This window comes from Pyrus communis, chromosome 3, assembly GCF_963583255.1.
Source record: "Pyrus communis chromosome 3, drPyrComm1.1, whole genome shotgun sequence".
In the NCBI taxonomy this organism is placed as follows: Eukaryota; Viridiplantae; Streptophyta; class Magnoliopsida; order Rosales; family Rosaceae; genus Pyrus; species Pyrus communis.
The window spans coordinates 18,027,222-18,054,124 of NC_084805.1; the positions used below are offsets into that span (position 1 = coordinate 18,027,222).

At 40.3% G+C, this 26,903-nt stretch overlaps 5 protein-coding genes across 5 annotated transcripts; 1 reads left to right on the top strand and 4 right to left on the bottom strand.

The window, feature by feature from the left end:
* The first annotated feature begins 281 nt into the window (after window positions 1–281).
* Window positions 282–4,110, top strand: LOC137727763 (probable xyloglucan glycosyltransferase 6). The gene is made up of 5 exons (XM_068466579.1): window positions 282–1,193; window positions 1,500–1,808; window positions 2,360–2,650; window positions 2,730–2,843; window positions 3,031–4,110. Exons 1-5 carry the CDS (start codon window positions 468–470, stop codon window positions 3,664–3,666), a joined length of 2,076 nt encoding a protein of 691 aa, XP_068322680.1. The 5' UTR covers window positions 282–467; the 3' UTR covers window positions 3,667–4,110.
* Window positions 4,111–4,581: 471 nt separating this feature from the next.
* Window positions 4,582–8,217, bottom strand: LOC137727764 (peptidyl-prolyl cis-trans isomerase FKBP62-like). The gene is made up of 13 exons (XM_068466581.1): window positions 7,910–8,217; window positions 7,724–7,810; window positions 6,943–7,203; window positions 6,774–6,848; window positions 6,594–6,674; window positions 6,308–6,502; window positions 6,129–6,221; window positions 5,874–6,049; window positions 5,640–5,762; window positions 5,408–5,554; window positions 5,195–5,322; window positions 4,980–5,100; window positions 4,582–4,872 (listed from the first exon to the last, which is right to left on the bottom strand). The coding sequence occupies exons 1-13, from the start codon at window positions 8,052–8,054 to the stop codon at window positions 4,822–4,824; spliced, it is 1,683 nt and encodes a 560-aa protein (XP_068322682.1). The 5' UTR covers window positions 8,055–8,217; the 3' UTR covers window positions 4,582–4,821.
* Window positions 8,218–16,374: 8,157 nt separating this feature from the next.
* On the bottom strand, window positions 16,375–17,244 carry LOC137728339 (F-box/kelch-repeat protein At3g18720-like). The gene has a single exon (XM_068467151.1). It carries the CDS (start codon window positions 17,242–17,244, stop codon window positions 16,375–16,377), a length of 870 nt encoding a protein of 289 aa, XP_068323252.1.
* A 1,137-nt stretch (window positions 17,245–18,381) lies between these two features.
* LOC137728794 (peptidyl-prolyl cis-trans isomerase FKBP15-2-like) lies at window positions 18,382–21,228 on the bottom strand. Its single transcript, XM_068467560.1, has 6 exons — window positions 21,094–21,228; window positions 20,948–20,991; window positions 20,292–20,354; window positions 19,486–19,576; window positions 18,815–18,919; window positions 18,382–18,686 (listed from the first exon to the last, which is right to left on the bottom strand). Exons 1-6 carry the CDS (start codon window positions 21,158–21,160, stop codon window positions 18,607–18,609), a joined length of 450 nt encoding a protein of 149 aa, XP_068323661.1. The 5' UTR covers window positions 21,161–21,228; the 3' UTR covers window positions 18,382–18,606.
* A 2,160-nt stretch (window positions 21,229–23,388) lies between these two features.
* On the bottom strand, window positions 23,389–25,360 carry LOC137729855 (pentatricopeptide repeat-containing protein At3g25210, mitochondrial-like). Its single transcript, XM_068468902.1, has one exon. The coding sequence runs from the start codon at window positions 25,331–25,333 to the stop codon at window positions 24,104–24,106; it is 1,230 nt and encodes a 409-aa protein (XP_068325003.1). The 5' UTR covers window positions 25,334–25,360; the 3' UTR covers window positions 23,389–24,103.
* Between the last annotated feature and the right edge of the window lie 1,543 nt (window positions 25,361–26,903).

Below are 26,903 nucleotides of genomic sequence, written 5' to 3' on the forward strand. Positions count from 1 at the left end.
GGGATCATTTCTCTAATTGGGTTAAAGTTGAGGGATCATTTCTCCAGTTGGATTAAAGTTGAGGGATCATTGGTAATGAATTTTTAGTTAAGGAACTATAACTGCACGTTTTGATGGGTTAATAGATAAATGGTAATAGATTTTTAGTTAAGAGATCATTACTTCAATTGAATTTAAATTAAAGAACCATTACTACAATTTAATTTTTAAATTTAGGCAAATATAAAATACAAAAATGTGGGAAGTACGAAAAATCAAACAAAAATGTCCGAGCAGAAAGTCCCTTGCTAAATTTAGCGCAAAAAAGCTCCCGCTCCTCCTTCAGCGCCACACACATCACGGAGTCACAATTTTACACACACAAAAATTACAGAGATCTGCGAAGACGACGACGACGAAGAAGAAGAAGAAGAAGTATATATATTTATATTAATTATTATTTAATTTAATTTGAATTACTTAAATTAATGTCTCGAGCTCAAAACCACGAGTTTCAAGAATGGTGGAACAAGCAGAGACAGACCAACCACGACCTCCTCCTCTCCTCCGATGAATCCAGCCAACTCCTCACCGTCGATATCCACAGCCCCCGCCCCGATCGTACGGTCGGAAAAGACCGGTCCCGGAGCGCCCGCCAGTTGTCCTGGGTCTGCCGCCTCAAATTCCAGCAAATCGCCGCCTCCCTCGCCTCCGTGGCCAACTCCTTCCTCGTCCTTCTCCGGACCGCCAATCGCCGCGTCACCACCCCCGATTCGCCCGCCGACTCTTCCTCCTCCCGCCTCTACCGCGCGATCAAAGTTTTCCTGATCGTCGTGCTGCTGCTGCTCTGCTTTGAGCTCGTGGCTTACTTCAAGGGATGGCATTTCAGTCCGCCGTCCGTGAGATCGGGGGAGCTGGCGGAGCTCGTGTACGCCAATTGGCTCCACGTTCGAGTCAATTACTTGGCGCCGCCGCTGCAGAGCTTCACCAATGTCTGCATCGTGCTCTTCCTGATTCAGTCGGTGGATCGCGTCGTTTTGGTGCTCGGATGCTTCTGGATCAAGTTTCGGAGAGTCAAGCCCAAGGCGGTCATGGAGTACAAAACGACGACGTCGCCTTCGTCGTCCAATGTGGAGGAGGGAAATGCTGAGAAAGTTAATTTGGAGGATTATCCGATGGTGTTGCTGCAGATTCCTATGTGCAATGAGAGGGAGGTAAGATGATGTAGGTTTCTCGTCCCTGAAACGACACCGTTTCGATTTTCTTTGTTGTGCTTCAGTTGTGTTTTTAGCCATGTAAGTTAGAATCAAGCTTCAATTTTTATCCTTTTTTGATACAATTCATGAGCTAGAAAGTCCCTTCATATTGTTAGATGTTAAAAATAAGAACTTGGCATCATTTGTTACCGTTTCAGATATAATGCTGCATTGATAGGCGAAAAGTATTTCGCATGCTCTCCGTAGAAACCCCTTTGTCACTCATTTGGGTACTGATATGTGCTCGTATTGGGTAATGAACAGGTTTACCATCAATCAATTGCCGCGGTTTGTATTCAGGACTGGCCGAATGAGAGAATGCTTGTACAGGTTTTGGACGATTCTGATGATATAGAGGTTCAACAACTTATTAAGGCAGAAGTAAACAAGTGGCAACAACGGGGTGTTCCCATATTGTACAGACATCGGCTTATACGCACAGGGTATAAGGCAGGGAATCTGAAATCTGCTATGAGCTGCGATTATGTTAAAAATTATGAATTTGTGGCCATATTTGATTCAGATTTTCAGCCGGAACCTGAATTCTTGAAGAAAACCATTCCTTATTTCAAGGTAACTTTTCAATCCCTACTAGACCACACTATTCTGATAAACAGTTGAATGTTTCGGATAAATATAGGGTTTACGTACATAGAATGGGACCATTCATTACATCTCAGCTTATGTAAATGATTATGCTCACAATACTTGAAAAACAGTGTATATATATCCATGTTTTCTGCATCCACTAAGTCATGGTTTACAATCTTCTTTAATGATGTCCAAAGTATGCAATTAGGAGCTCGCCATCATTCTCAGGCTCATACTTTGACACTTTGGTATTGGTCATCATATCTGGGTTGCCTGAATATTTCAATCACACACATGGCATATGCATATCATATGTTTTTTTAATAACCTGATCCATATCTCATTTTCATACACCACAACTGTAAGCAAAAATATCAGTTTATGTCCAACTTAGCTCTTCTTGTAATAATGTCGCCAATGTGGGGCAGTGGGAATACTAACTACCTCTTGACCTGGGATTATGTAGTTTTCAATTTCGTCGCCTAGGCTTGTTGTTTACTGGACTGAAAATTGGTTTTATATTTGTCTTGAAGGGGAATGATGATCTAGGATTGGTCCAGACAAGGTGGTCTTTTGTAAACAAGGATGAGAACTTGCTTACTAGACTACAGAATATAAACTTATCTTTCCACTTTGAGGTTGAACAACAGGTCAATGGTGTGTTTATCAACTTCTTTGGTTTTAACGGTACAGCTGGTGTGTGGAGGATTAAGGCCCTTGAGGATTGCGGTGGTTGGTTGGAACGAACGACCGTCGAGGACATGGATGTTGCAGTTCGCGCTCATCTGTGTGGGTGGAAGTTCATATATCTGAATGATGTCAAGGTGTGTGTAGTTTTCACGGTCGGAGTTTCTTTGCACAATATGAAACTTGTATTGTTTGCTGAACTTGCTGCTTTTGCAGTGCGTTTGTGAACTTCCAGAGTCCTACGGTGCATACAAGAAACAGCAACATCGCTGGCATTCTGGTCCAATGCAGTTATTCCGCATGTGTTTCTTTGACATACTCCGTTCAAAGGTATAGAAGTTCATTTTCTGTTAATTATTTTATTAGAACAGTATGAAAAAAGAGACCTCAGAATTATAACAAAAAGAGACTCGCGTGGTCATCTAAATCTCGTCAGGAATTATTTGGCTGTTTAATATAAGGGTTCTTTCCAATTTAAGTACACATGAATGTAACCTTTAGTATTTTCATATTCCAGGTGAGTGTGACCAAGAAAGCGAATTTGATATTTCTCTTCTTCCTCCTGCGGAAGCTCATACTGCCGTTTTATTCATTCACTCTATTTTGCATCATTCTTCCACTGACAATGTTCCTGCCAGAAGCTCAGCTACCAGCATGGGTTGTTTGTTATGTTCCCGGAATTATGTCTGTCTTGAATATTCTTCCTGCACCACGTTCATTCCCATTTATCGTCCCCTACCTTCTGTTTGAGAATACCATGTCAGTGACCAAATTTAATGCCATGATATCAGGATTGTTTCAGTTTGGGAGTTCTTATGAGTGGATAGTGACAAAGAAACTGGGAAGATCATCGGAAACAGATCTAATTGCTTTTGAAAGGGGGTCTGTGCCTCTGGTGCCAACTACCGGTCTTCATAGGTCAGCCTCAGAATCGGGGCTTGAGGAGCTGACTAAGCTAGAGACAACTAAAAAAAGTGGGAAAAAGAGAAGAAACCGTTTATACAGAAAAGAACTTGTAATTGCCTTTGTACTATTGACTGCTTCAGCAAGAAGCTTGCTCTCTGCCCAAGGAATTCACTTCTACTTCCTACTGTTTCAAGGGATCACCTTTCTAGTTGTTGGTCTTGATTTGATAGGAGAGCAGGTGAGTTAACTTCCGAGCAATGCTTTTGAGTAGTGTTGAGCTCTTCCCCGGAATGTCCCATGGGGTGCGTGCAGGTCATTTTGATCGGAGCTTTGAAGTCTATCTCGGGCACACTGATGAAAGGGCTGTCACTTTTAGTACCCTGCTGTTTCTGGCGGTCGGCTCCCCAAATGTAAGCAACCCCGTCGGTTCTTACACGTATTGTAGACCATAACCACAGTTTCTTCATGCAAAACTGTATGTACCATTGTTGCTGTTGTGAAGCGACATTTATTGAAAGTTGTCTCATTGATTTAGGCAAGGGGAAAAGACCCTCAATATAATTTGTAGTAGTGGATTCATTGGCTCATCCGATTTGTAGGCAAATTGTTAGATCATCACATTTGTTATTCTTTATTTTTGTTGTAAACAAATTGTGTATGATATAATAGGCGTTGCGTTATCTGTTTGAAATTTTGTTTCCAGACTTCTTGTACTACTTCCAGTGTGAAACACTGAATAAAAATGCTATCACCTCAGGCTTTCTATTCAATGCCGCGCATTGCGCCACGCATCAGCTCAGTGTATGTTGTATGGCTCTTAAAACGACCTCAACTCCGTCTTTCTCCCCCTCCGGTAACAATGGAGGCAATCGAACATCTGATCTACTCATCTCCTAACCCACCACCACACCCCACCCACAATTTCTGATGACCAAAATTCCGGTTACACCTGAGGCAAAGAATTCCGGTAATGGAGGCACAATCAAACATCTGACCTACTCATTTCCCGATCGACTGATGCCGCTTGGTGACCGGCATTCTTCCAATCAAAGTACTACCCCCTTTGTACATGCCATTTTGGGACAGAGAACGAGACGCGGACGGGCAAAGCATGTCAAAATTCATCAAGTTCATCGTAATTATGTAAAATCTCCCGGAAAAATGTTATGAGCTAAAATAATAGATTCTATCCGAAGCAATATAAGTTAGAGCAGGTGCTCAATTTGGGGGAGAATGCCCTTAATACTCTTGAAAATTACCAATAAAATCCCATGTCCACAATCCAGGTGAAGAAAGCAAATCAATTACAACTTTGTGCCAAGACCGAGTAGTCCTACAGCTCAAAAAACTAGGGATTTACTCCTTAATGACACAATATGAAGTCGAGGGCGATGCAATCCCTTTATGCCTTGCTGTCTACGCTCATGGGTTCGGCATCTTTAGCTGCTTCTTTCTGCGGAGCCAAAAAACATGAACCACCAAACGACATCAGACGTTTAAACCCTGAAAGCACGAAAAGAAAAAAAAAAAACACCACTAGGTGACCAGAAGGATGCTTACATTGCTATCAGGAGAGTCTGACTTAGTCAATTTGGCAAACATGTTGCCGTAGAACTTGGCCTCTTTTTTATTGTATTCTTTCATCTTCTCCTTCAGTGTCTTGTACTCCAGCTTCACATCCCTGTTTCAACAAAGAAACAATGCGTAAGCATTTTCACTTCTCAAAGAAACAAATTGAGAGCGGGAACGAGAATCCAGACACAAGGTGCACAAACCTGTTGTTAGGGTCTATTTCAAGAGCCTTCTTGATGTCAAGCTCAGCCAAATCCAAATCTGCCAGCTGAATATATGCCTGAGCCCTTCGGTACAGAGCCTTCACATTCCTACCCTCAAGTTCCAACACCTGTGTACATATCGACGGTTGGTCACTGTAAAAGCCAACAATAAACAGGGGAGTTGCAAGCATTTCATAAATTCATATTCCAAACCTTGGTGCACAATTTTTCAGCCTGTTTATAATCTTTCAGCTTCAGCTTGCAAGCTGCATCGTTAAGATTGCAAGCAACCTTCAACACCTTGGCCTGTTTTTTCTCCTCTTCACCAAAGCTGGTATCGTAGTCAATGTACTTCACAGCCTGCATGGAATAAGGTAAGCTTCAGTAAGCATAAGAACAAATGACAAACCATCAGATTCTTGAGCCAATATGTTTTTCATCCTACCTTCTCATATCTCTTGGAAGCTCTTGCATATTTACCCGCCTTAAACAAAGCATTCCCTTCTTCCTTCTTCTTACCCGCAGCTTCAATTTTTTCCTCAGTATTCATATCCCATGATTCCTTATCCTGAGGGTCGTAAAGACTCAAAAATTGTTAGAAAACAAAACACTATCACAATAATTTGATACCAAGGGATACATGGTGCACAATGTAATCTGAGCGGCATTATCAACCTACCTTCTCAAAAGATACAAGCTCAACCTCATAGTTGACAGTTGAATTAGGAGGTACCACAGCCAACTCCTGCTGGGACTCCAAGGAGCCAAATGCATACTCTGGTGCAATAGTCAGGAGTGCTACCTCACCCTTCTTCATTGTCCGTACAGCTCTATCAAGCCCGTCAATCACTTGCTCTGTCCAATACAAACAATGGTTCAGCACCACTGAAGGCCAAATACACAAAGAAATGTAAACAAAAGCATGCAAGTATACCTTCATCTGTCTTAAACTCGAACAGGTCTTCTCCTTCAACATGACCTTTCTTCAAAAATTCCTTCCCATCTTGCAGCTTCCCAGTCAATTTCACTACCAGACAAAATCAAGGAACGATTTAATAAAATTCTAACATGCTATAGATTGCAAGGTACTCATCCCAATGAACAAACACTTACATTTAACAACAGCCCCTTCATTTGGACGCTCATATCCCTCCCCTTCTTTCAAGATCTTCTTAATAACCTTCTTATCATCTGTCACTTCAGACACAGTTCTCCATGATACCAACTCTAAAGTGATATGAAGAGTTGTGTTTGGAGGAACTGCACCCTCAGAGCCAGAGGCAGGCTTTCCCTTGTCCCCATATCCATCTGTAACCAACATAAAGGTAAGATATACGTTTTTAACTATTGTTATTTTCGAATTTCAATAAAATAAGTATGATGGCTCAAGGCAACTCACATTGTGGTTTCACCGTTAATAGTACCTTCTCCCCCTTCTTCATTGTTTTAACAGCCTTTGATATTGCAGGACAGAAGTAACCTAATTACAATAATTAGAAGATAACAAGTCCATTAAACAGCCAAATTCTCTATTAAAAAATAAAACAAATGAATTGATATATAACATGAGAAAGGATACCATCTTTGACAGTGAATTCCACAGCTTGATATTTTGCAACAAGTGTTTTATCTTCAAGCTGCGCCTCAAAATTAACTGCATAACAAACAGGGAGGGAACGAAGTTAACAAACAAAGGCAACAGATAGTGCACGAGCAAACAACAACCAATGTCAAAGAGAAGCTTTTACCAATAACTTCATCGAGGTCTTTTGGGTTCTCCCACTTTTCTCCCTCTTTCAGGATCTTCTTGATTATACCACCATCCTTGCATATGTCATTGATACTGGTCCACGATAGCAATTCAACATCAAATTGCAATGTAGCGCTGGGTGGGATCGTTGGAGGTGATCCAGACTCGCCATAAGCCAACTCAGGGGGAATGGTAAAAAGGGCATCCTCGCCCTTCTTCATTGTTCTAATACCTTCATCCCATCCCTTAATCACTTGCCCTGCACCACAGCATCACAAGATTCACTCAGTAAGAGAGAGCTTACCCTGAACGATGATCTTATAATATCATACGATCCAAAAAAAAAAAAAAATTGATAAAGCAAGCTTAACAAGGAACATCATATTGAAGATCAATGCTACTACTGAAACACAATTCCATCTTTTTAACAGATTAAAAAGGGGGGACCTGTAACGGGGATGCCACTGTAATTGTATCCCATAGTGATCACGCAATGCCACATGCTTTAACTTTTGCACATGACATTGAGTGATTAGTTTGAGATACCATCACAGTGAAAACCCCGTTGCATGAAAGTTTTCCCCAATCAAAGATATGCCTCTACTTGTCATCACTTCTACTAAAATTGCATCGGTATATGCTAACAATAAAATTCAAGTCCAAAGGAACTGTACATTTGTGCAAAACTAACACACCAACTAATCCGAATCAGCCAAAAACTTAATCAACTTCATAAATTTCATCAGATTGAAGCTGAAACAATACCAAAAAGCCCTCACCTTGTCCGAGAGTGAACTTGAACGGTGTCCCCCTGTCCCGGCTCGAATCGAACTTAGTCCCGTCCAGCAACGTCCCAGTATAATGAACTACAACCCACAAAAACCCCCAATCAATCCCAATCCAAAAGCACCAAAAACAATTCCAAAAATCCAAAATTTCCAAAAAAAACAGATAAAAGCGCCAACCTTCGACCTCGTCGCCATTCTTGGGGTTGTCCCAGCCTTCGCCTTCCTTGAGGAGCTTCTTCTTCAAGCCCTGGTTGCCGATCTCCTTCTCCTCGCCGACCTTGAGTGCCGGCCCCTCACCGGGGAGATCGAAGTCCTCGTCCATTTTCTCGAGAAGGCGAGATGATAAATTCAACGGTTTCGACTGCGTATTACAAGATTCTGAGATTGAAGAAAATTGGGTAAGTGTGAGAGTGAGGAAGACGAGGCTTTTATGGTGTGAACTTTTCGAGTTCTAGAGCCTTCCGCAAGGGTTTTGGGTTGCAGCGCGAGACTTGTGATGATTTGGTGCTTTGTCGATTTGTTGCTAATCATGCTCCGGTGTTTAATCTGACGGCTCGGATTAATCATTCAGCGTGGACATGTCCTCCTATTTGTGGGATAGAATTTTCTGGGCGCCGGGTATTTAAGTGTTACTTTACACGTGCTTTTTATTTCTCACACAGTTTTTATTAATTTTTGTCATTGATTTTCTTCAATTCATTTAAATTAATAGTCAAAAAATTAAAAAGATGTGTGAGGGTATAAATGGCACACCCTTTAATTTTCATAATTGTTTAATTCTTCTACTTTTATTTGCAATCATTCAGAGCTTGTTTGGTACTCTACTTGAATCCAACTTTTTAAACTCAAAATTAATTTTCAGGTTTTAGGCCTTAAAAACTTGTTTGGTAAGATTATTTTAAAAAACTGAACTCAAAACTAACTAAAAAATATATTTTATTCTCTAAAAACATAAAAAATGAGTTTTTAAAGTTTTAAAATTGAAACTCACTCCTCTTTTTTTTCTCTCCCTCCTCCCCTCTCACTCCAAATATGTCTCTCTTTTCTTCTCTCTCTCCTCTTTTTTTCTTTTTTTTTTTACCTTTTTCGTCTCTCCTCCAATTCATTATCTTCATTTTCTCATTTATTTCTCTCACTCATCTTCATCTCTATCTCGTTCGATCCCCTCTCTTCTTTCTCTTTTCTTCAATCATCTCTTACTTTCTTTTCTCTTTTCTCATCTTTCTTCTTCCCATGCGACCCTCTTTTTAGATCTCTTTATCTAGTTTAGTCATAAGATTTAAAATTTTTAAATCGCAAAATCAATTAAGTTTTTAAATCCCAACAGTTACTTATAAATTTTTTCCATAAATACTAAATTTTTTCTTTTCTTACAACACCATGTTCTATACAATGTTTTATTTTCTCATTCCTATTTTGTTTGTGCTTACAAAAATGGCATTTCCATCGAAGGTGGAGTCGAAGCCGGAACCGCAGGTCGACCGCCGAAGATGTTTTCTTGGGTGGGCGTTGGAAAGTCATTACCCAATGGCCAATTATGGGCAATGAGCAAAGGTGTGCTAATATATGGAAGAAAATTCATAAAGATTATGTCAGTCGATATGGCAATAGTCGTAAGGAAGGCGCACTTACTTATGGGATGAAAGTTTTGAGTTTTGCATTAGGCAAATAGAGAGACGCTCATACGAAAGCGGTGGAAAATTATCAAAGTGGCACAAATCTTGGGGATCAAGTGACAATTTTCTATTTCTTTTTATTAGAACATAATTTTATTTTTTAAGAGAATAACTTTTTTTTTCCCACTTTATTTGTTTTACTTGATGCAAGTAAACAGTTGGTACTTAATTTTGAGCAAATCCACCAGAGGTTCAACCATTACGAATGTTGGGAAGTTGTGAAAAATTGTCCAAAATACCGAATTATTAAGAATGCTTCCAATGTTATTTCAAACAGGACGTTGCTACATGATTCACCGAAGAAGGAATTGCCAATGGGGTCCCCAGTTGAAGTGGAGTCACTGGGCTAAACTTCCCAACCAAGGCCAATTGGGAAAAAGCAGCTAGAGCAAGAAGGAATAGGGGTGACAATCCCCCTAGTTCAAGTGCATAATTCTTGGAACAAATTGTTCTACAAGGTGAGAGAAATATGGAGAGATAAAGGCTAAAGAGATGAGGTTGACAAGGAGAGAGATGCATTTTATAAAAGTCAAGTTGAGGATGCAGTGCAACTTGAAATTGATAAAAGTGATCGGGAATCATGTCCTTGAAGGTTGATAACAACGCATTTTTGAACACACAAGCATTTTGGAGGCAGCATCGAAGGGAAGTGACAAGGAGAATAAATCTTTTAAAGATGTACCACAAGGCTTGCCCTTTAATTTGACAATAAAATTTAATTTTAGTTATTCCATTCATTTATGAAAAGAAACATAATTGAACAAAGCGTTTTTATTAAACATAATTCAACAAAGCTTAAAAAAAAGCCTAGCGCCATAATTCAAGAAGAAGGCATTAATAAAAACAACATAATTCAAGAAGAAGGCATTAATAAAAACAACATAATTGTGTAGTTAATATTAAAAAAGCCAACTGAGAGCCCTCCTTGCTCTGCTTCCCCATCCCTCAATTATTTCTCTTCCTCCTGAAGCCCAAACTGCACCCCGTCGCTCAATTCTTTTCAGCCATCCCTCAACTCTTTTCAGCCTCCCTTCTTCTTCTTGCTCCCTTTTGATTCTTCTTGTTCTCTTCTGATTCTTCTTCCCCATTTGCCAATTGTTTTTTCTTTCTCGTGAAGACCGCACCACACCCCATTCCCCAATTCTTTTCAGCTTCTCCGTCTCTTTTCTCCATCTTCTTCTTCTTCTTCTTCTTCCTCCCTTCTGATTTTTCTTCTCCTTTGATATTGGTCACTGCCCACAGAGACACAGAGAAGTAGAGAAAGAGGTGGAAGGGAGACGAGATGAGGGTATTTTGGGTAGGAAAAGAGGATTCAAGATAGAGGCTTTCTCCCGAAATTCAAATCCCACCTATTGTTCGAGAGACCGGTTCCCCATATTAGATGGGTCCCACATACATTTCATTCACTCGAGTGTTGGTAAACACTTGAATAACCGGAGAGGAGTGTAATTCCCATTACTCTTGTCCTACTCCCCTTACGTAAACGAGCCATAAGCATGAATCAAAGGACAATTCAAGCTTCATAATTTTGTTTCAATCTCCAATTGTATTCTAAAACAATCTCATATGTTTAATAATTACTAAATAATTGAATTATACATTAAAATAAATTATTATAAATAGTAACAATTATGTTAGTTACTTTGCACAATAAACGGAAAATGAATATTAACAGTCATGACAGTTTACTATTTAAGTAAATAATAACTGTCATAGGTATAGTCCTAGATCCAAATCCACCAAAATGGATGGAAATGCTCTTTGAAGCATTCACAAAGAAAAAGAAAGGGAACTGGTTTATGAATAGTACTTGATGTACTAAAACAAAAGGAATGAATTCTCAATTAGCAAATAACTCACCATCTCATGATCTCTAGTTAAGCTACCATAAACTTGGACTGAACCAACTTAATTAGTCCACACTCTGTTGATGTTGCCACTCTCATTTAACACAATCAGTAATCCAAGAGGTTGTTGAGAAGAATCAAAATGGAGGATTCCATTTGCTTCAAAGTAAATACGGGTGCCTTTCAAGCCTTTGAAATCACTCGCCAGAAAGATCAAGGCAGAACCTTTCTTTCCTATGAACACTATCTGGTGCCCTAAACTTTGTACCCTAAGGCTGGAGCGTCATTCTCTGGGTCAATCTTGTAAACTACAAAAATCATTAGTCCTCGCGTAATCATCATTTCCATGATCTTTCATATAAACGTCGTGAAAAAATCCTTGAACTGATGTATCAACAAGACTTCATCGTCGGTTGTTGATTCTAAAATATACGAATAGTTCTCACAAATTTATTTGCATCATACTGACCAAATATGATAGAATCCTTCATCTGATGGATCAACAGGATTTCGTTGTGGGTTGTTGACTCTATCAAATATGACTCGTGTCTGTTTTTGAAGTAAACACCAATACTGTTAGACAAATAAGGAATATGGTTGGAGTCCTTGTTTAATTGTATATAATATTATTATTGGAAGAATAAGCCGTCCTACAGCCGTCAAGCCGTCCTACCTTGTCCTACCTACACACTAGCCGTCCTACAGCCGTCAAGTCGTCCTACAGCCGTCAAGCCGTCCTACAGCCGTCCTACCTTGTCCTACAGCCGTCCTACCTTGTCCTACCTACACATTAGGACGGCTACCTTGTCCTCTACAGCCGTCCTACCTTGTCCTACCTACACACTAGGACGGCTACCTTGTCCTACCTACACATTTGTATCATGTATATATATCCTTATAATCTTGTAGAGAAAAATTAATGAGAAAAAAGCATTCTCTTCCATATTTTCCACAAAGCATTCTCTTCCATATTTTCTACATGGTATACAAAGCAGGTTTATAACCCTAGCCCTAATTTTTTTTTTTCGGCAGCTTTCTCTGCCGTTCCCATGGTTGTTCGTGACCCGTCCCAGCCCTCCTCTGCTCGTCCTCCCCTCCACTGCACCTACTGCAATTTTGATTATCATACCCGAGACACCTGCCATAAACTTCATGGCTATCCAGTTGGCCATCCCCTCCATGGCCAACCGTGGCGACCACCGCGCCGTGCCACTGCTTCCAGTTCTTCCCGCAGCCATGCACCTTCCAGTCCTCCCCGGCAGCCACGGTTTTCTACTTCCCGGCCCTATAATTTTACCCAGGCCCATCACGTGCAAGGCACCCAGGCCCCCGCCTCCTCTTCTACTCCAGCGACCCACCAAGTGCACGGGGCCCAGCCCACTTTGCATGACTTGCAGCTTGCCATGCCTGACCTCTCTGCCGAGCAGCACTCCCGTGTTCTAGCTGCTCTACGTGACACCACCACCCCTCCTCAGGCCAATGCCGTTCTCACTACTGATTTTGCCCAAGGTTTGTTACCTGTCACCTCTCGTCATGGTCAATGGATTCTTGACAGTGGTGCTACAGATCATATTACTTCTTCCGCTTCATGTTTGGTTAATCGTTCTCCTTCACATTTGCCGCCTGTTTCTTTGCCTAGTGGTGCTTCCGCTCCCATTACTTTTACCGGCACTCTTCCTTTAAATTCATCAGTTACTTTGAAGGATGTTTTATGTGTCCCTACTTTCCAAGTGGACCTTTTATCGGTTGGTAAACTTACAGATGGATTATCGTGTTCCATAACCTTCTTTCCTTCTTGGTGTATTTTGCAGGACTTGGTTTCGAAGGCGATGATTGGTGTGGGTAAGCGACGTGGCGATCTGTATTACCTTGTGGCCCTTACATCTTCTCTCCCCACCCGTCCACCTCTCTGCAACATCATTACCATCCCCTCCTCCCTCTAGCATAGGCGTCTTGGTCACCCCTCCTCCACTCGTTTGCAAGCTTTAGCATCTAGCTCTCTTAATTGTACTTTTGATTCTAGTCATATTTGTGATGTTTGTCCGTTGGCAAAACAAACTCGTCAACCTTTTCTTTTGAGTTCAATTTCATCAACTTTCCCTTTTGCTTTAATTCATTGTGATATTTGGGGCCCGAATCGTCAATCTTCTCTTTCTGGTGCTCATTATTTCTTAACCATTGTGGATGATTTTTCTCGCTTTACGTGGGTCTTCCTCATGAAACATAAATCCGACACTCAACAATTAATTAAGGATTTTTTTGCTTATGTCACTACCCAATTCCGCACTACCATCCAATGCATTCGTACTGACAATGGTGGTGAATTTTTATCTCTTCGTAGTTTTTTCTCTGATCATGGGGTGCTTTTACAAACTTCTTGTGTTTATACCCCCCAACAAAATGGCGTTGTTGAAAGAAAACATCGTCATCTTCTTGAAACCACTCGCGCTCTTCGTTTTCAATCCCATCTTCCTATCAAGTTTTGGGGGGAATGTGTTCTTACCGCTACTTATCTCATCAATCGTCTCCCTACCCGTCTTCTCCATCATAAATCCCCATTTGAGGTTCTCTTTTCGAAAACCCCATCTTATGACCACTTCCGCGTCTTTGGTTGTCTGGCATATGCCACCTCTGTCACTTCCACCACCAAATTTTCCCCTCGGGCTCATCGTTGCATTTTTCTCGGTTATCCTCATGGAAAAAAGGCCTATACCCTTTACGATCTCGACAATCACCGCATTTTCACTAGTCGAGATGTCTTCTTTCACGAAACTACTTTCCCTTATGCCGTTTCTCACCCTCCTATCCCATCCTCTTCGCCTACCCTACCCATCCCACCCCCTATGGACTTTACATATAACCCACCCCTTCCTGCCCCGACGCCTCACCCTCCTCCACCTTCCTCCCCTTCCACGCGTCCCACAGATTCCCTTGCTGCCCCATTACCCGTTCCTCCCCATGCCCCTGCCCTCTCGACATCCCATCCCCCCCCCCCCCCCCCGCGCGCTACTTCCTTACCTTTCACCCTTTTACCCACGGACATCCCTACCCCCCCCCCCCCCACTACCTACCAATCCTCCCCTTCCCCTCACCTCTTCCCGTGCCCATAAACCTCCATCCTATTTAAAAGACTACGTTTGCTCACAGGTGATTCTGCCATCCCACCCATCTTCGACTTCGCAACCCGGTTCTACACAAGGTACGCGATATCCACTTTGTAATTTTCTCTCTTATCACCGTTACTCTCCCAGGCATTTTTCTTACATTAACTCTGTCAGTCGGACTGTGGAGCCTTCCTCCTTTGCCGAGGCTGCCACTGACCCCAATTGGCAACGTGCTATGACTGAGGAGCTTCAAGCTTTACATGTTAATGGTACTTGGACTTTAACTTCCTTGCCCCCTGGCAAAATTCCCATTGGTTGTAAGTGGGTGTACAAACTCAAGCACAATTCCGACGGCTCTATTGACCGCTACAAAGCTCGTTTGGTTGCTAAAGGCTTCACTCAGGCTGAAGGTATTGATTATCATGACACTTTTTCTCCTACTGCTAAGATGATTACGGTGCGTTGTCTTCTTGCTCTTGCTGCTAGTTAGTCTTGGTCTCTTCATCAGCTTGATGTTAATAATGCTTTCTTACATGGTGACTTACATGAAGAAATCTATATGTCTCCTCCTCCTGGTCTTCGGCGACAGGGGGAGAATCTTGTGTGTCGCCTTCACAAGTCACTTTATGGTCTTAAGCAGGCTTCTCGCCAATGGTTTGCCAAATTCACTAGTGCCATCATCTTTGCCGGTTTTCAACAATCCAAAGCTGACTATTCATTGTTCACTAAAAAGTCTGGTATTTCTTTCACAGCTTTGCTCATTTATGTGGATGATATTGTGATTACAGGCAATGATGCTAGTGCCATTAATTCTCTGAAGCCTTTTCTCCGTGATCATTTTCGGATAAAAGACCTTGGTGATTTAAAATATTTTTTGGGTATTGAGGTTTCTCGTTCCAAACAAGGGATTTATATTTCTCAACGCAAGTATGCATTAGAGATTCTCAAGGACTATGGTTTTTTGGGAGCACACCCCATTGCTTTTCCTATGGATGACACAAAATTATCTGATAAAGGAGAACTTCTCAAGGATCCTGAAAAGTATCGACGATTAGTAGGTCGGTTAATATATCTCACTATCACTCGGCCGGATATCACCTATTCTGTGCATGTTCTAAGCCGTTTTATGCACGAGCCAAGGATATCTCATATGGATGCTGCGCTTCGTATTGTTCGTTATTTGAAGGCTACTCCAGGTCAAGGTTTATTATTTCGTTCTGACAACCAGACCAAGTTAACTGCGTTTTGTGATTCTAATTGGGCAGGTTGCCCTATCACTCGCCGTTCGACTACTGGGTATTGTGTATTCTTGGGCGGTTCTTTGATTTCTTGGCGGACGAAACGACAGAAAACCGTTTCGCTTTCTTCAGCAGAGGCGGAATATAGGGCCATGGCAGGTGCTTGTTGCGAGATAGTTTGGTTTCGTTTTTTGTTGAAGGATTTGAACATTCCTTTGGATGGTCCTTCCATTTTATTTTGTGATAATCAAGCAGCGTTATATATAGTTGCCAATCCTGTTTTTCATGAATGAACTCGTCACATTGAGATGGATTGTCACTTTATATGAGATAAGATTGTAGATGGCACAATAGAGACCAAGCATGTGGGTACGGCACAACAGTTGGCAGACTTGTTTACCAAACCTCTTGGGAAAGAAAAGTTTTCGGGTATGTTACGCAAGTTGGGAGTTCTTGACATCCACTCTCCAACTTGAGGGGGAGTGTTAGACAAATAAGGAATATGGTTGGAGTCCTTGTGTAATTGTATATAATATTATTATTGGAAGAATAAGCCGTCCTACAGCCGTCCTACCTTGTCCTACCTACACACTAGCCGTCCTACAGCCGTCAAGCCGTCCTACAGCTGTCCTACCTTGTCCTACCTACACACTAGGACGGCTACCTTGCCCTCTACAGCCGTCCTACCTTGTCCTACCTACACACTAGGACGGCTACCTTGTCCTACCTACACATTTGTATCATGTATATATATCCTTGTAATCTTGTAGAGAAAAATTAATGAGAAAAAGCATTCTCTTCCATATTTTCCACAAAGCATTCTCTTCCATATTTTCTACAAATACTAAAACGTTGATAGCGAGGATCCGCGTTAAAACGTTGCCATTCTTCTTCTTTGTCATAAACCAACTTCAATTCCACCTCGTAACCATCTCGAAGTCTTATGGTGCGAGCTATAACGCTGCCATTCTCATTCTCAATCTTATGATTTTTAACCAAGGCGTATAACTTGCCACTCGACGAAAACAATATATCTAAGGGCTGGTCAATTTTATAATTCAGTATGGTCCATCTTTTTTCTCCTGGCCTGCACAATCCCAATTCCATCGAAGAGAACATTGCTGCCACTGTGCATTCTGAGATATCTGAACTAGATAAAGCAATTTTCTGAAGAAAATAGTCAGCTTCTCCACCTCGTGGCGTTTTATCCTCTTTGACAAAGCCTAGGAAAGATGGAATTGCGATCAAGGATGGAAGCTTGTGTCTGGCTCCTGAAATAGGGTTTAGTAGAAATACTTTAGAGTTTAGTACTTTTTCCTTGACCATAATTAACCAACCTTTGGAGGAACTATGGTACCACCCTCGATTTCTCTTTTGCAACGCTAATTTGATAACCTTACCCTCAGATGGGATGGACAAGTCTAAGTATTCTGAACTCTGTTGAGTGACTACTAACCACGGGAATTGCGGACCACTACGGATGTCTCTTTGCATAGCAATCGAACTCCAAGACTTGCAGACGATGAATAAGCGAATCCGATCACTTATGTTCAGGCGCTGTACAACATTCTCCATGATATCAAAAGGGTGTGTCTGCCAACGGCCTTGGTTGTTGATGTCGTCTGGCTTTCTCTTCTTCTTGAACATTCCTAGTTTTCCAATTGAAAATCAATGTACTATACGAGGGAGTAAAAGAGAAAAGAAAAACCTACGAACTAGAGTTTTTGGCTTCTTCTTTTGCGCTTTTATGTAAGAAATTATAATGGTCATTTGACAAAAAATTAACCCTAGGCCTTAACTTGGCTTCCAAGCAATTGAGTAGTTTGGCTTGGTTAGAATTCTGATTTCATGATCCCAATCCCGATTAGATAAGGTGTCTTGATCCGATCAAAGATAGGAAAAATCCCCATCGGATAACAAGGATACTAAATTCGACCAAACATCCTGACTGGATAGGCAAAGGCAAAGGCAAAGGCAGCTCCAATAGTTCGAGTTAGACTTCTTAGCTAATTTTTGGATCATTTTATGCGGCTTAGCCAAACTCTCCCCTACCATTAGTATAAAATATATAATTGTTCTAAAAAAAAATTTGGATCATATAAGCTCAAAATGAATAATCCCTTCAAAACGAATGATCATTTTTAGATCATGCAATTATTTCAAAATATTGGATTTCTTTTGGGATTGTAATCCTTTCAATGTTAATATCAATCCTGAGTTTTTTATTTTATTTTTTATTTTAACAAACAATATTATTTATACTAAGAGGGAGGGGGATGTGCTTAGTCTCATAATGAACTAGTAATAATGTGGTTCAAATTTGCTTTTGGAAAGAATCGAACCTAAGACCTCTCACTTACTTACAAATGAAGAGGAATTCCACTAGACCGTAGTACTAAATGGCAACATCAATCTTCAGTTAATCTTAAGCACAAATAATACCATCTGGACTGAACTTCAGCAATCAGTTTGTTTCGAGTCATTTAAACCTCTACAGGCAATTGGGTTGAAGAGACAGGCTTTGCCAAAAGCATGCCTAGGAAAGGTTCTACCGTGTAACCCATTATTTATTCCCTCTGTTCTCTCTTAATTGGTATGGTATAATTAACAGGTTACAACATGAAACCAAACAATAGGAAAATACACATCATTTTTAACCTCTCGCACTCATGTTTAATTCTGACCGTTGTTTATGTTTGATTTACTCAATCCGACGTCCAAAACTAAAGATGGGCTTGTGAGAAGCTAAAAAGAGTAAAAATCATCTTCCTAACAATATGGTGGTGAAATATGAAAAAAAAATCTCTTAAGCTTTCATGAACATTAACAATCTTACAACGTATCATGCCTTGACAAGTGAAGCCACTTTTTTTTTGGTCAATAGTGAAGTCACAGACAAAATACCCTGATTATAAAGTAAAGACATAAAGCAAAATAACGTTTTGGCTCCACTGGGTTGTGGATACAAGGAACTTCTTCAAGAAAACTAAGAAAGGAATCACTCCCCACCTACAGCTCTTCATCTTCAGCTTTTGAACTTCTCCCCAGAATTTCCACCAACTCGGTGTCGAATATCAGTGTTGCACCACCTGCAACGTTCAAAAAACAACCTCACTCGTTTAAGATTTTAATTTCATAAATAGCGGATCTTACTGCTTTTACACATGTTTCACATTAAAAGAGGTCTGGACACATGCGGATTGGAATAATTCATTACCTGGGATGGTTGGTGGAGAACCTTGCTCCCCATAACCAAGTTTTGCAGGTATTTTCAACTTCCGCTTCTCACCTACGCACGTTCCCAACAATCCTTGGTCCCATCCTGCAAAGAAGAAATCCTTTCATATGCTGAAATTGAATTCTGAAGGTAATATTATACCAAGTTTTCAATAACAATACATATGTCCACCTCTGGAGATCTTAACCAAAATATTCAGAGTGCAGTTAAGCTACATGTATGGTTCTAGTAAAAGGCTACAATGCCATTACATGCAGCATACCCATCACCAATTTAAAATTGAAAGGAACCCAAGTTATTAAGACCACGAGTTGAACATACTTTAGTCCAAAAGTACATTCAGTAAAGTTTTAGAAAACAGTCATAGTAAGCCCGTCATTAGTAGACGAAGCAGGTTAGAATATTGACAAGCTGAAGAGTTCATTAAACTCTTATAGCCAGTAGAAACAACTAATGAATGTAATTATCTGAAATTGGTTACTTATGCATATAGGCTTAGATATATAGAATAAACAAATGCTTCCTATATGAACAATTGTCAAGCTATGGGTTTGCCTACAACCTGCTATGTATTCCAGCATAAGGTACTTTTACAAGAGTAAGAAAACTACATTAGAATATGGACACGAACTAAATAGTGCACCACGGACCTTTTATAACTTGACCAGTCCCAAGCTCAAAGGAGATTGGATCGCCCCTTTCAAAACTAGAATCAAATACAGTTCCATCAGTGAGTTTCCCCTGCAAAGGTTAAAGACAAAAACTATTAGTCTTTTCAGTCTTCATTATAGGATGAGAAATTGGCTAAAAAATCTGACTTATGGTAAGACAACTACATGAATGCGGGTAGAATTCATATATTGAATGAAAAAGAGTACAAGCAATTAAGAAAAAGCTTCTGATGAACTGAAACTGAGAGTTGAATGTCAAAGCGTATTATGTGACACAAAGTCTGTCAGAACCTGAACATTCTCAAGAGATCTTGCAGAGGATTTGCAAATATCAGTTGGTTTACCCCATATTCACACCGAATACTGGCAGGGGTAGGGGGGATCTGGCTGATAGAATAGACTGGCGGAAAATACCAAACTAATACCCACAACGTACGTTAACATCAGTCTCAACCAGATGCTATTAGGTTTCACTTCAGCGGAGTATGAGCTCTCTATTAACCAGAACATATAAAAAGACGTACAAGACGAGTAACGGATACATAGGCAGCATAATTTACACAAGAATAGATCCAATAAATGATGAAATAACAAGATTTGTCAGGTTTCTAAAGCAAAGAATATGATTGCAAAGCTTGACCTTTCTTAAGAAAAACAAAAAGTATGCTATGTTTGGTAATCACATTTAATAACAAAATGCTAATCTGATTCTGATTACAAGAAAGTATTTATATGCATATACCATCATACATATCACCGTCAGCTGTTCCATAGATTCAACTTACCCGATAGTGTACCCTGACTGTATCACCTTTACGAGCCTTAACTTCACAAGATTCCGGCTTATACTGCAAAATAAAATCAAGTTCCAAGTATCAATAAAGGTTAAGGAAGGATGAGCTCCAACTTCCAACCAATTCTAGCAAACCCCTCTTCGTCCAAGGTTCAATACACGAGCAGAGAAAAGCAAAGAAATAACAATAAAATCTTAAAAAATCTAACCCAAGAGTCAGGCAAATCAAAGCACTTCATAGAATAATGATAGGAACAATCAACCCTTCAAAGAAAATGACCCAAATCCAAACCAAGCTGATCAACGAAAGTAACCGGGGCAAAAAATAACCCAAAGGTCTTAAACATAGCATGCTATTAAAAAAGATCGTAACTTGCATATGTGAGTTAGACCAGTTGGCGAGGACGCTCAAACCTCCGCAGATTGGAGTAGATTAGAATACCGCTTTGTAAAGAAGAGATCATAATTCAATGACTCATCAAGTAAGAAACTTTAAACTTAACCAAGCAGTTGCCCCACACACAAATCACCACAAATCAATCAGCTCCCGCAAATCATCCACAATTTCGACATAAACACATCGTTTCTGATTACAAATTGGACTCGGAAAACAGCTAAATGAAACAAAAAACGAAAAGGGCAATTTACCTTGACGCCAATCTGCAACTCTTTGACCTCCTTGGCCGCAAAAACTAGAGTTCGAAAGCAAAAACAAGTTAGCAAATGAAATTGACAGTTTTGAGCCCATATGAAATCAGGAATTCGTAGGATTCCGTGAGTGATTTAAGACCTACCGGAGCTGGAGAGAGACAGGAAGAAGAAGAGAATGGCAACGAGTTTCATTGCAGCAGCGGTGCTCATTTTTCGCGATCTCGCTCAGTCCGAGTCTGTCCGAGGAGTGGGTCTCGGCCCTCGGGGTTATAAATGGGTCTCAAATATGGATTCTATTGGTTGTGAATACGTCGACATATTTTTGGCTTATGTGGCAGTCAATGGTCCACTTTGTAAATATTTTTTCCTTTTTTACTCATTCATTTACGGATTTACCAATGATTATATATTAACAAAACTAATGAAAAGAGTTTGAAAACTTTGAGTTTTAAAGGTAAAGATAAAATAAAAGGTAAAATAAATAATAACAGGTTTGACTTTTTAGTGTAAAAATATAATTTTTCATTAAAGTGAACAGTACAACAGATTTTTCGTTAAAACTTCCTTGTATATTTTCTCTATGAAAAACAACATGAAAAATTTTGTGTGAAAAATTGAATATCATTTTCCATTTTTAAAGGCTAATTATAACTACTCTCATTATTAAGATGTACTCTCTATCTGCTGTTACTTTGCTCAAGCAAAATTTATCTAATAACTTTCATCCTTTTTATATAATTGTGACTAGTTGTAAGAGAATGATGGATAGTTTGGTCAGATATCAGGTGAACCAATGTTTTCAGGAAGCGAAATTATGTTGCTAATCAAATGACGAAGTAGAGCCTTGTTTTCCATGATCCTCCTGCTTGGATTGTGTCTGCTCTTAGGGAAGATGTGCTTGGAGTTTGTAAAATGAGATATGTTTGTTATGAGGGTTTATGTTAGGTTGTCTATGTTTTTTCCCCTTGTTTTATCAAAAATAAAATAAAATAAAGGCTAATTATAGTTGATTTGATCTCTCCAAGAGAAATCATGACTTGTATAAATTTAGTTATCATAAAAATAGTTATTATTATGTGATACTAGAATATCGTTGTCACATCCCGACCTGGGGGGCCACTTTCCGGACCCGTTCCATCATCATAGCACGATATTGTTCGCTTTGGGCCCCGACTACGCCCTCACGGTTTTGTTTCTGGAAACTCACACGAGAACTTCCCAGTGGGTCACCCATCATGGCAGTGCTCTCGCGCGCTACTCGCTTAACTTCGAAGTTCCTATGAAATCCGAAGCCAGTGAGCTCCCAAAAAGCCTTGTGTTAGGTAGAGATGAGAAATATACATATAAGGATCACTCCCTTGGGCGATGTGGAATGTCACAATCCACCCCCCTTAAGGGCCCGACATCCTCGTCGGCACACCACGACCAGGGTTAGGCTTTGATACCAAATTGTCACATCCCGACCTGGGAGGGGCCACTTCCCGGGCCCGCTCCACCACCATAGCACTATATTGTCCACTTTGGGCCCCGACTACGCCCTCACGGTTTTGTTTTTGAGAACTTAGACAAGAACTTCCCAGTGGGTGCTTAACTTCGGAGTTCCCATGAAATCCGAAGCCAGTGAGCTCCCAAAAAGCCTTGTGTTAGGTAGAGATGAGAAATATACATATAAAGATCACTCCCCTGGGTAATTTGGAATGTCACAATCCACCCCCCTTAAGGGCCCGACGTCCTCGTCGGCACACCACGACCAGGGTTAGGCTTTGATACCAAATTGTCACATCCCAACCTGGGAGGGGCCACTTCCCGGGCCCGCTCCACCACCATAGCATTATATTGTCCACTTTGGGCCCCGACTACGCCCTCACAGTTTTGTTTTTGAGAACTTAGATGAAAACTTCCTAGTGGGTCACCCATCATGGGAATGACCTCGCGCGCTACTCGCTTAACTTCAGAGTTCCCATGGAACTCGAAGCCAATGAGTTCCCAAAAGGCCTCGTGCTAGCTAGAGATGAGAAATATATATTTAAGGATCACTCCCCTCGACGATATGGGATGTCACAATCGTCATATGGTAATATTCAAGGACAAATTATTATTTTCAAGATGGTAGATGTTTTGATTTTCTGAGGTCATATTTTACGTCTCATTTCATAATTATTAGGTATTGAACTCACCCTTTATATGAGTCTAAAGGTGCATCTTGGATGGGTTTGACGAGTTAGATCGTCAACCCAACTTTAAACCTACATTCCTAATTCGGGTTTGGCATGCGTTTGGGTTCATGCGAGTTTGCCCAACTTTATCAAGTTCAATCTTGTAAATAAATCTCAATTTTGAACCAAATAACATCAAAATTATTTAAAACTCAGTTTAACACATCATCATCTATACAAAAGATAAACCAAACAGTGTGGAACTCATTTCTAAAGTTTCAACCATTGAAAGTTTGAAATTAAATTACAAGACAATGCCAAGCATCAATAAAGATCAAGTAAAAGCTACACCCAAGAATCCGCCCAAGGTAGGGATTGCCGTGGCCAAGTCTCAATAAAGATCAAGTAAAAGCCTGGAACGAATGCTATGTATTTTATTAATAAATCGCTGAAAATCAGTTTGCATGTTTAACATCCACTATATCATTGTTTTGAAAACTCATCCAGTTAGATAAGAAAACGGAAATAAACTTACAAGCTTCTTCTCCTGGGATACAAATCTGGACAACAATATGTTCAAGCCATGCAATATAACCCGCAAATCGTGGTAGCATCGCTCTGCAAGATCACTTCCCCCGAGTCTCTGAGAAAGAGTTCACTTAGCTCCGACTCCTTGGAAGTTGACATGTTTACAATGCAGCTCCAGCATACCTGTAAACTCTGCTATCCTCCAAATTACACTTCGACTCTAATGTATCCTTGAAAGGCAGAACTTAAACGTTCTCAGCAATCCCAACTCATCCTCAAAAGTAATGAAAAAGAACCGCCTAAATGTGTAGCAGAACATACATGCTATACATCTTCAGGCTGATAGTGGCATGGTCACATTACTACATCCTCTCAGCATCGACCATATGAGATTCCCTATCTCATATACGAATCCAACCAAGGAAAAGGCATAGACGTCTTGAGCTGAACTCAGAGTATAAGAATTGGACTACTCTCCATTTACAAAATGCAAAGCATTTAACAAAGTCTTGTAAGTCCTTTCATTCATCATACTATCCTTCCTCCGGAAATCCTCTAGTAAATCAAATGCCTCGACACCCTTTCCATCCCGGCACAACCCTTCCAACAACGTTTTGTAAGTTAACAAATCAGGAGACATAGCATTACTCAACATATCAAGCACAACCTCAGTCGCATCATCATACTTCTGTCCCATAGCGAGACTGCAAATCACAATCACATACGTACTACTGCTAGGCACCAACCCTTTTCCTCTCATTTCCTTGTAAAACCCTAAACCCTGAGCAACCCTCCCCTTCTCACACAACCCCTTAGCTATGTAGCCATAAGTATACGCATTCGGCTCACACCCGTACAACCCCATTTCGCGAAAAACCTGCATTGCATCATCAACCTGCAAACACTTCGAATACGCCTTTATGATCATATTCAACACAAACGTATCTGGAATCACACCGCACGCCTTCATCTGCTTCGACAAAGACCGCACGGCGCGCAAGTACACATAGCAAACATGCATATTATTAAACCTCCGAAGCAACGAGTTCAGCAGCAATGCATAAGTTTCAAGATTCGGTTTACAATTCTCGGAATTCAACATTTTCTTATAAATATCAAAAGCACGATTGAAAAGCAGCTTTCTTCCGCAGCAAAATCGAATCATGGAATTGTAAAGGGGCACGCTAATTTCACAGGCTCCGGCGATTACCTCTTCGACTAGGGTTTCGGCGTGGCGGTAGCGTCTGCCGTCGAGCAAGATCCTGATCATGGTGAGGTAGGTGGCGTGGTTGTGCTTGTAGTTCCGCTGCTGGGCGGTCCACCGAAAAATGTCGAGGGCGAGATCCGCGTCCGATTGGGCTTTCAGGGCCTCGTTCACTTCGAGTGGCCCGAACCCGGGTTTGAGCTTCTGGACCCACGTCTCGAAGTGCTTTTCAAGTGGGGTTCGGGTTCGGAGCGGGTTTGGAGGGATAGGGTTTTCGGTGGGTGAGGAGGACAGCAGGCGGTGGTTGAGATAGAGTGACGGATGTGAGGACGGAAATGAGGGGTGGGGATGTACATGGCGATAGGGGAGAGGTGGGCGTGGAAGAAGGTGAACATTAGGGTTTCTGATAGTGGCGGTGACGCCGGTGAGAAGGCGGCGTAAAGTCACCGGCATCATCAAAGAGCGACGGAGGAAGAGTGTAATGTTGGGGAGCATTCACTATTCAGTGATGTGGGAAACAGGGACGCGCTACGGGGTTTGAAACTGGAAAGAGTGCTTTTGGTCTGGGCTAATGTAATTGGAGGAGTATTGGGCTGGGTCGAATGTCCACTATGGTCAAATTAATGACTTCGAGTAGAACCGGGCCGGTCAGGTGTGGGTTATTTCAGTACAAATCGATGAGAGTTAATTTGCGTTTTTGAGAGTTAGAAAATAATTGGAGAGAATCTCCTTTGTTTGTTTTGCGTTCTTTACTAGTTTAGTTTGGGGTTTTGCAATTAGTAAAATTTGAATTGTGAAAGTTAAACACTTCTTTGTAATACTCGTTTGTTTAGGAAAATTTCTTGCCGTAATTCATTCGTAGACGTGTTTTACATTGAATTGCATTAATCTCTTATGTTCTTATTTTGAAATTGTTTGCTTCTTTACTTTCATGTACAATGTTGATACTCGGAACTTTGTTAAAATTTACTTCCACTTACACATAAAAGTACAATAATAAAAATATCATTAAATTGTAATATCAAGAACATGAAGTTATACATTTGATTGTTATAATGGTTTCAATTAAAGAGATATGTTAAGGAGATTCTCTCAAAAGTATGATTCTTCATAAATTCTCTGTCACTTCATATTTTTGACATAATATTTTATAATATTGACACAAAAATTAATGTTAAACTGTGAGATAACAAAAAATTTATAAAAAATTTCACTTTAAGATCTCTTTATAATTCCTCTTCGATTGAAAATTCAATGCCCAAATTTTTATACATTGGTGTGGCCGTATGGGCAACTTGTTCCGACGTTGCGTTCCAGTTTTCTTACCAAATTCCTTGGTCTTTTTATCGTAAAGATATAAAAAGAAGTATTAATTGGACATTAGTGACCCAAAGTGGACTCGGGCATTGATTTTTTTTGGGTAATAGGGAAAAGACAAATAGAAAATGAGAAAATAGTACGTTTACATAAACGGATACAACAACGTTTTGATTATGTTGTCTTAAAAAATTTAGGTTATAGCTATCTTGTACAGTTATAAATCTTTGTCTTTGAAGCATGCAATAAACTTTTACAATTTTGCTTGATCTTAAACTCGAACTTGATTAATTTAAGATTTAACTTTTTAATGGGAGAATGTTCGAATTAAACCGTAAAAGCTAAACCCTATGTTTTAGATGGTTATATCTGAGAAAGATTAGAGTTGGAGTTCTATTTGGTAAGCTATTTTTTTGTGTCTCAAGTAATAGTGATAATCGGTTTTAATTACCAAGGGAATAAGGGATTCTTGTAAAGAAAGTAATACTATGGACTATAATATTTTAGTTATAGGTTCGCTAGGGTTTGTTGAATCCGTAAGTAGGTAAGATTCTAGAAGCATTAAGCATTAGGGAGGTGATTTCTACACACCTATTTACCTTTCGCACAACTTTTTCAATTTTCGGTCGTTGGATGGAATCAATAAAGAAGATCAATAAGCAAAATTAACAAGAAGCGTGGAAGGTAGAAAAAGATATGTGGATAACATTACCTTGTCACTATATAAGGTTTAGATCCCTGAACATAC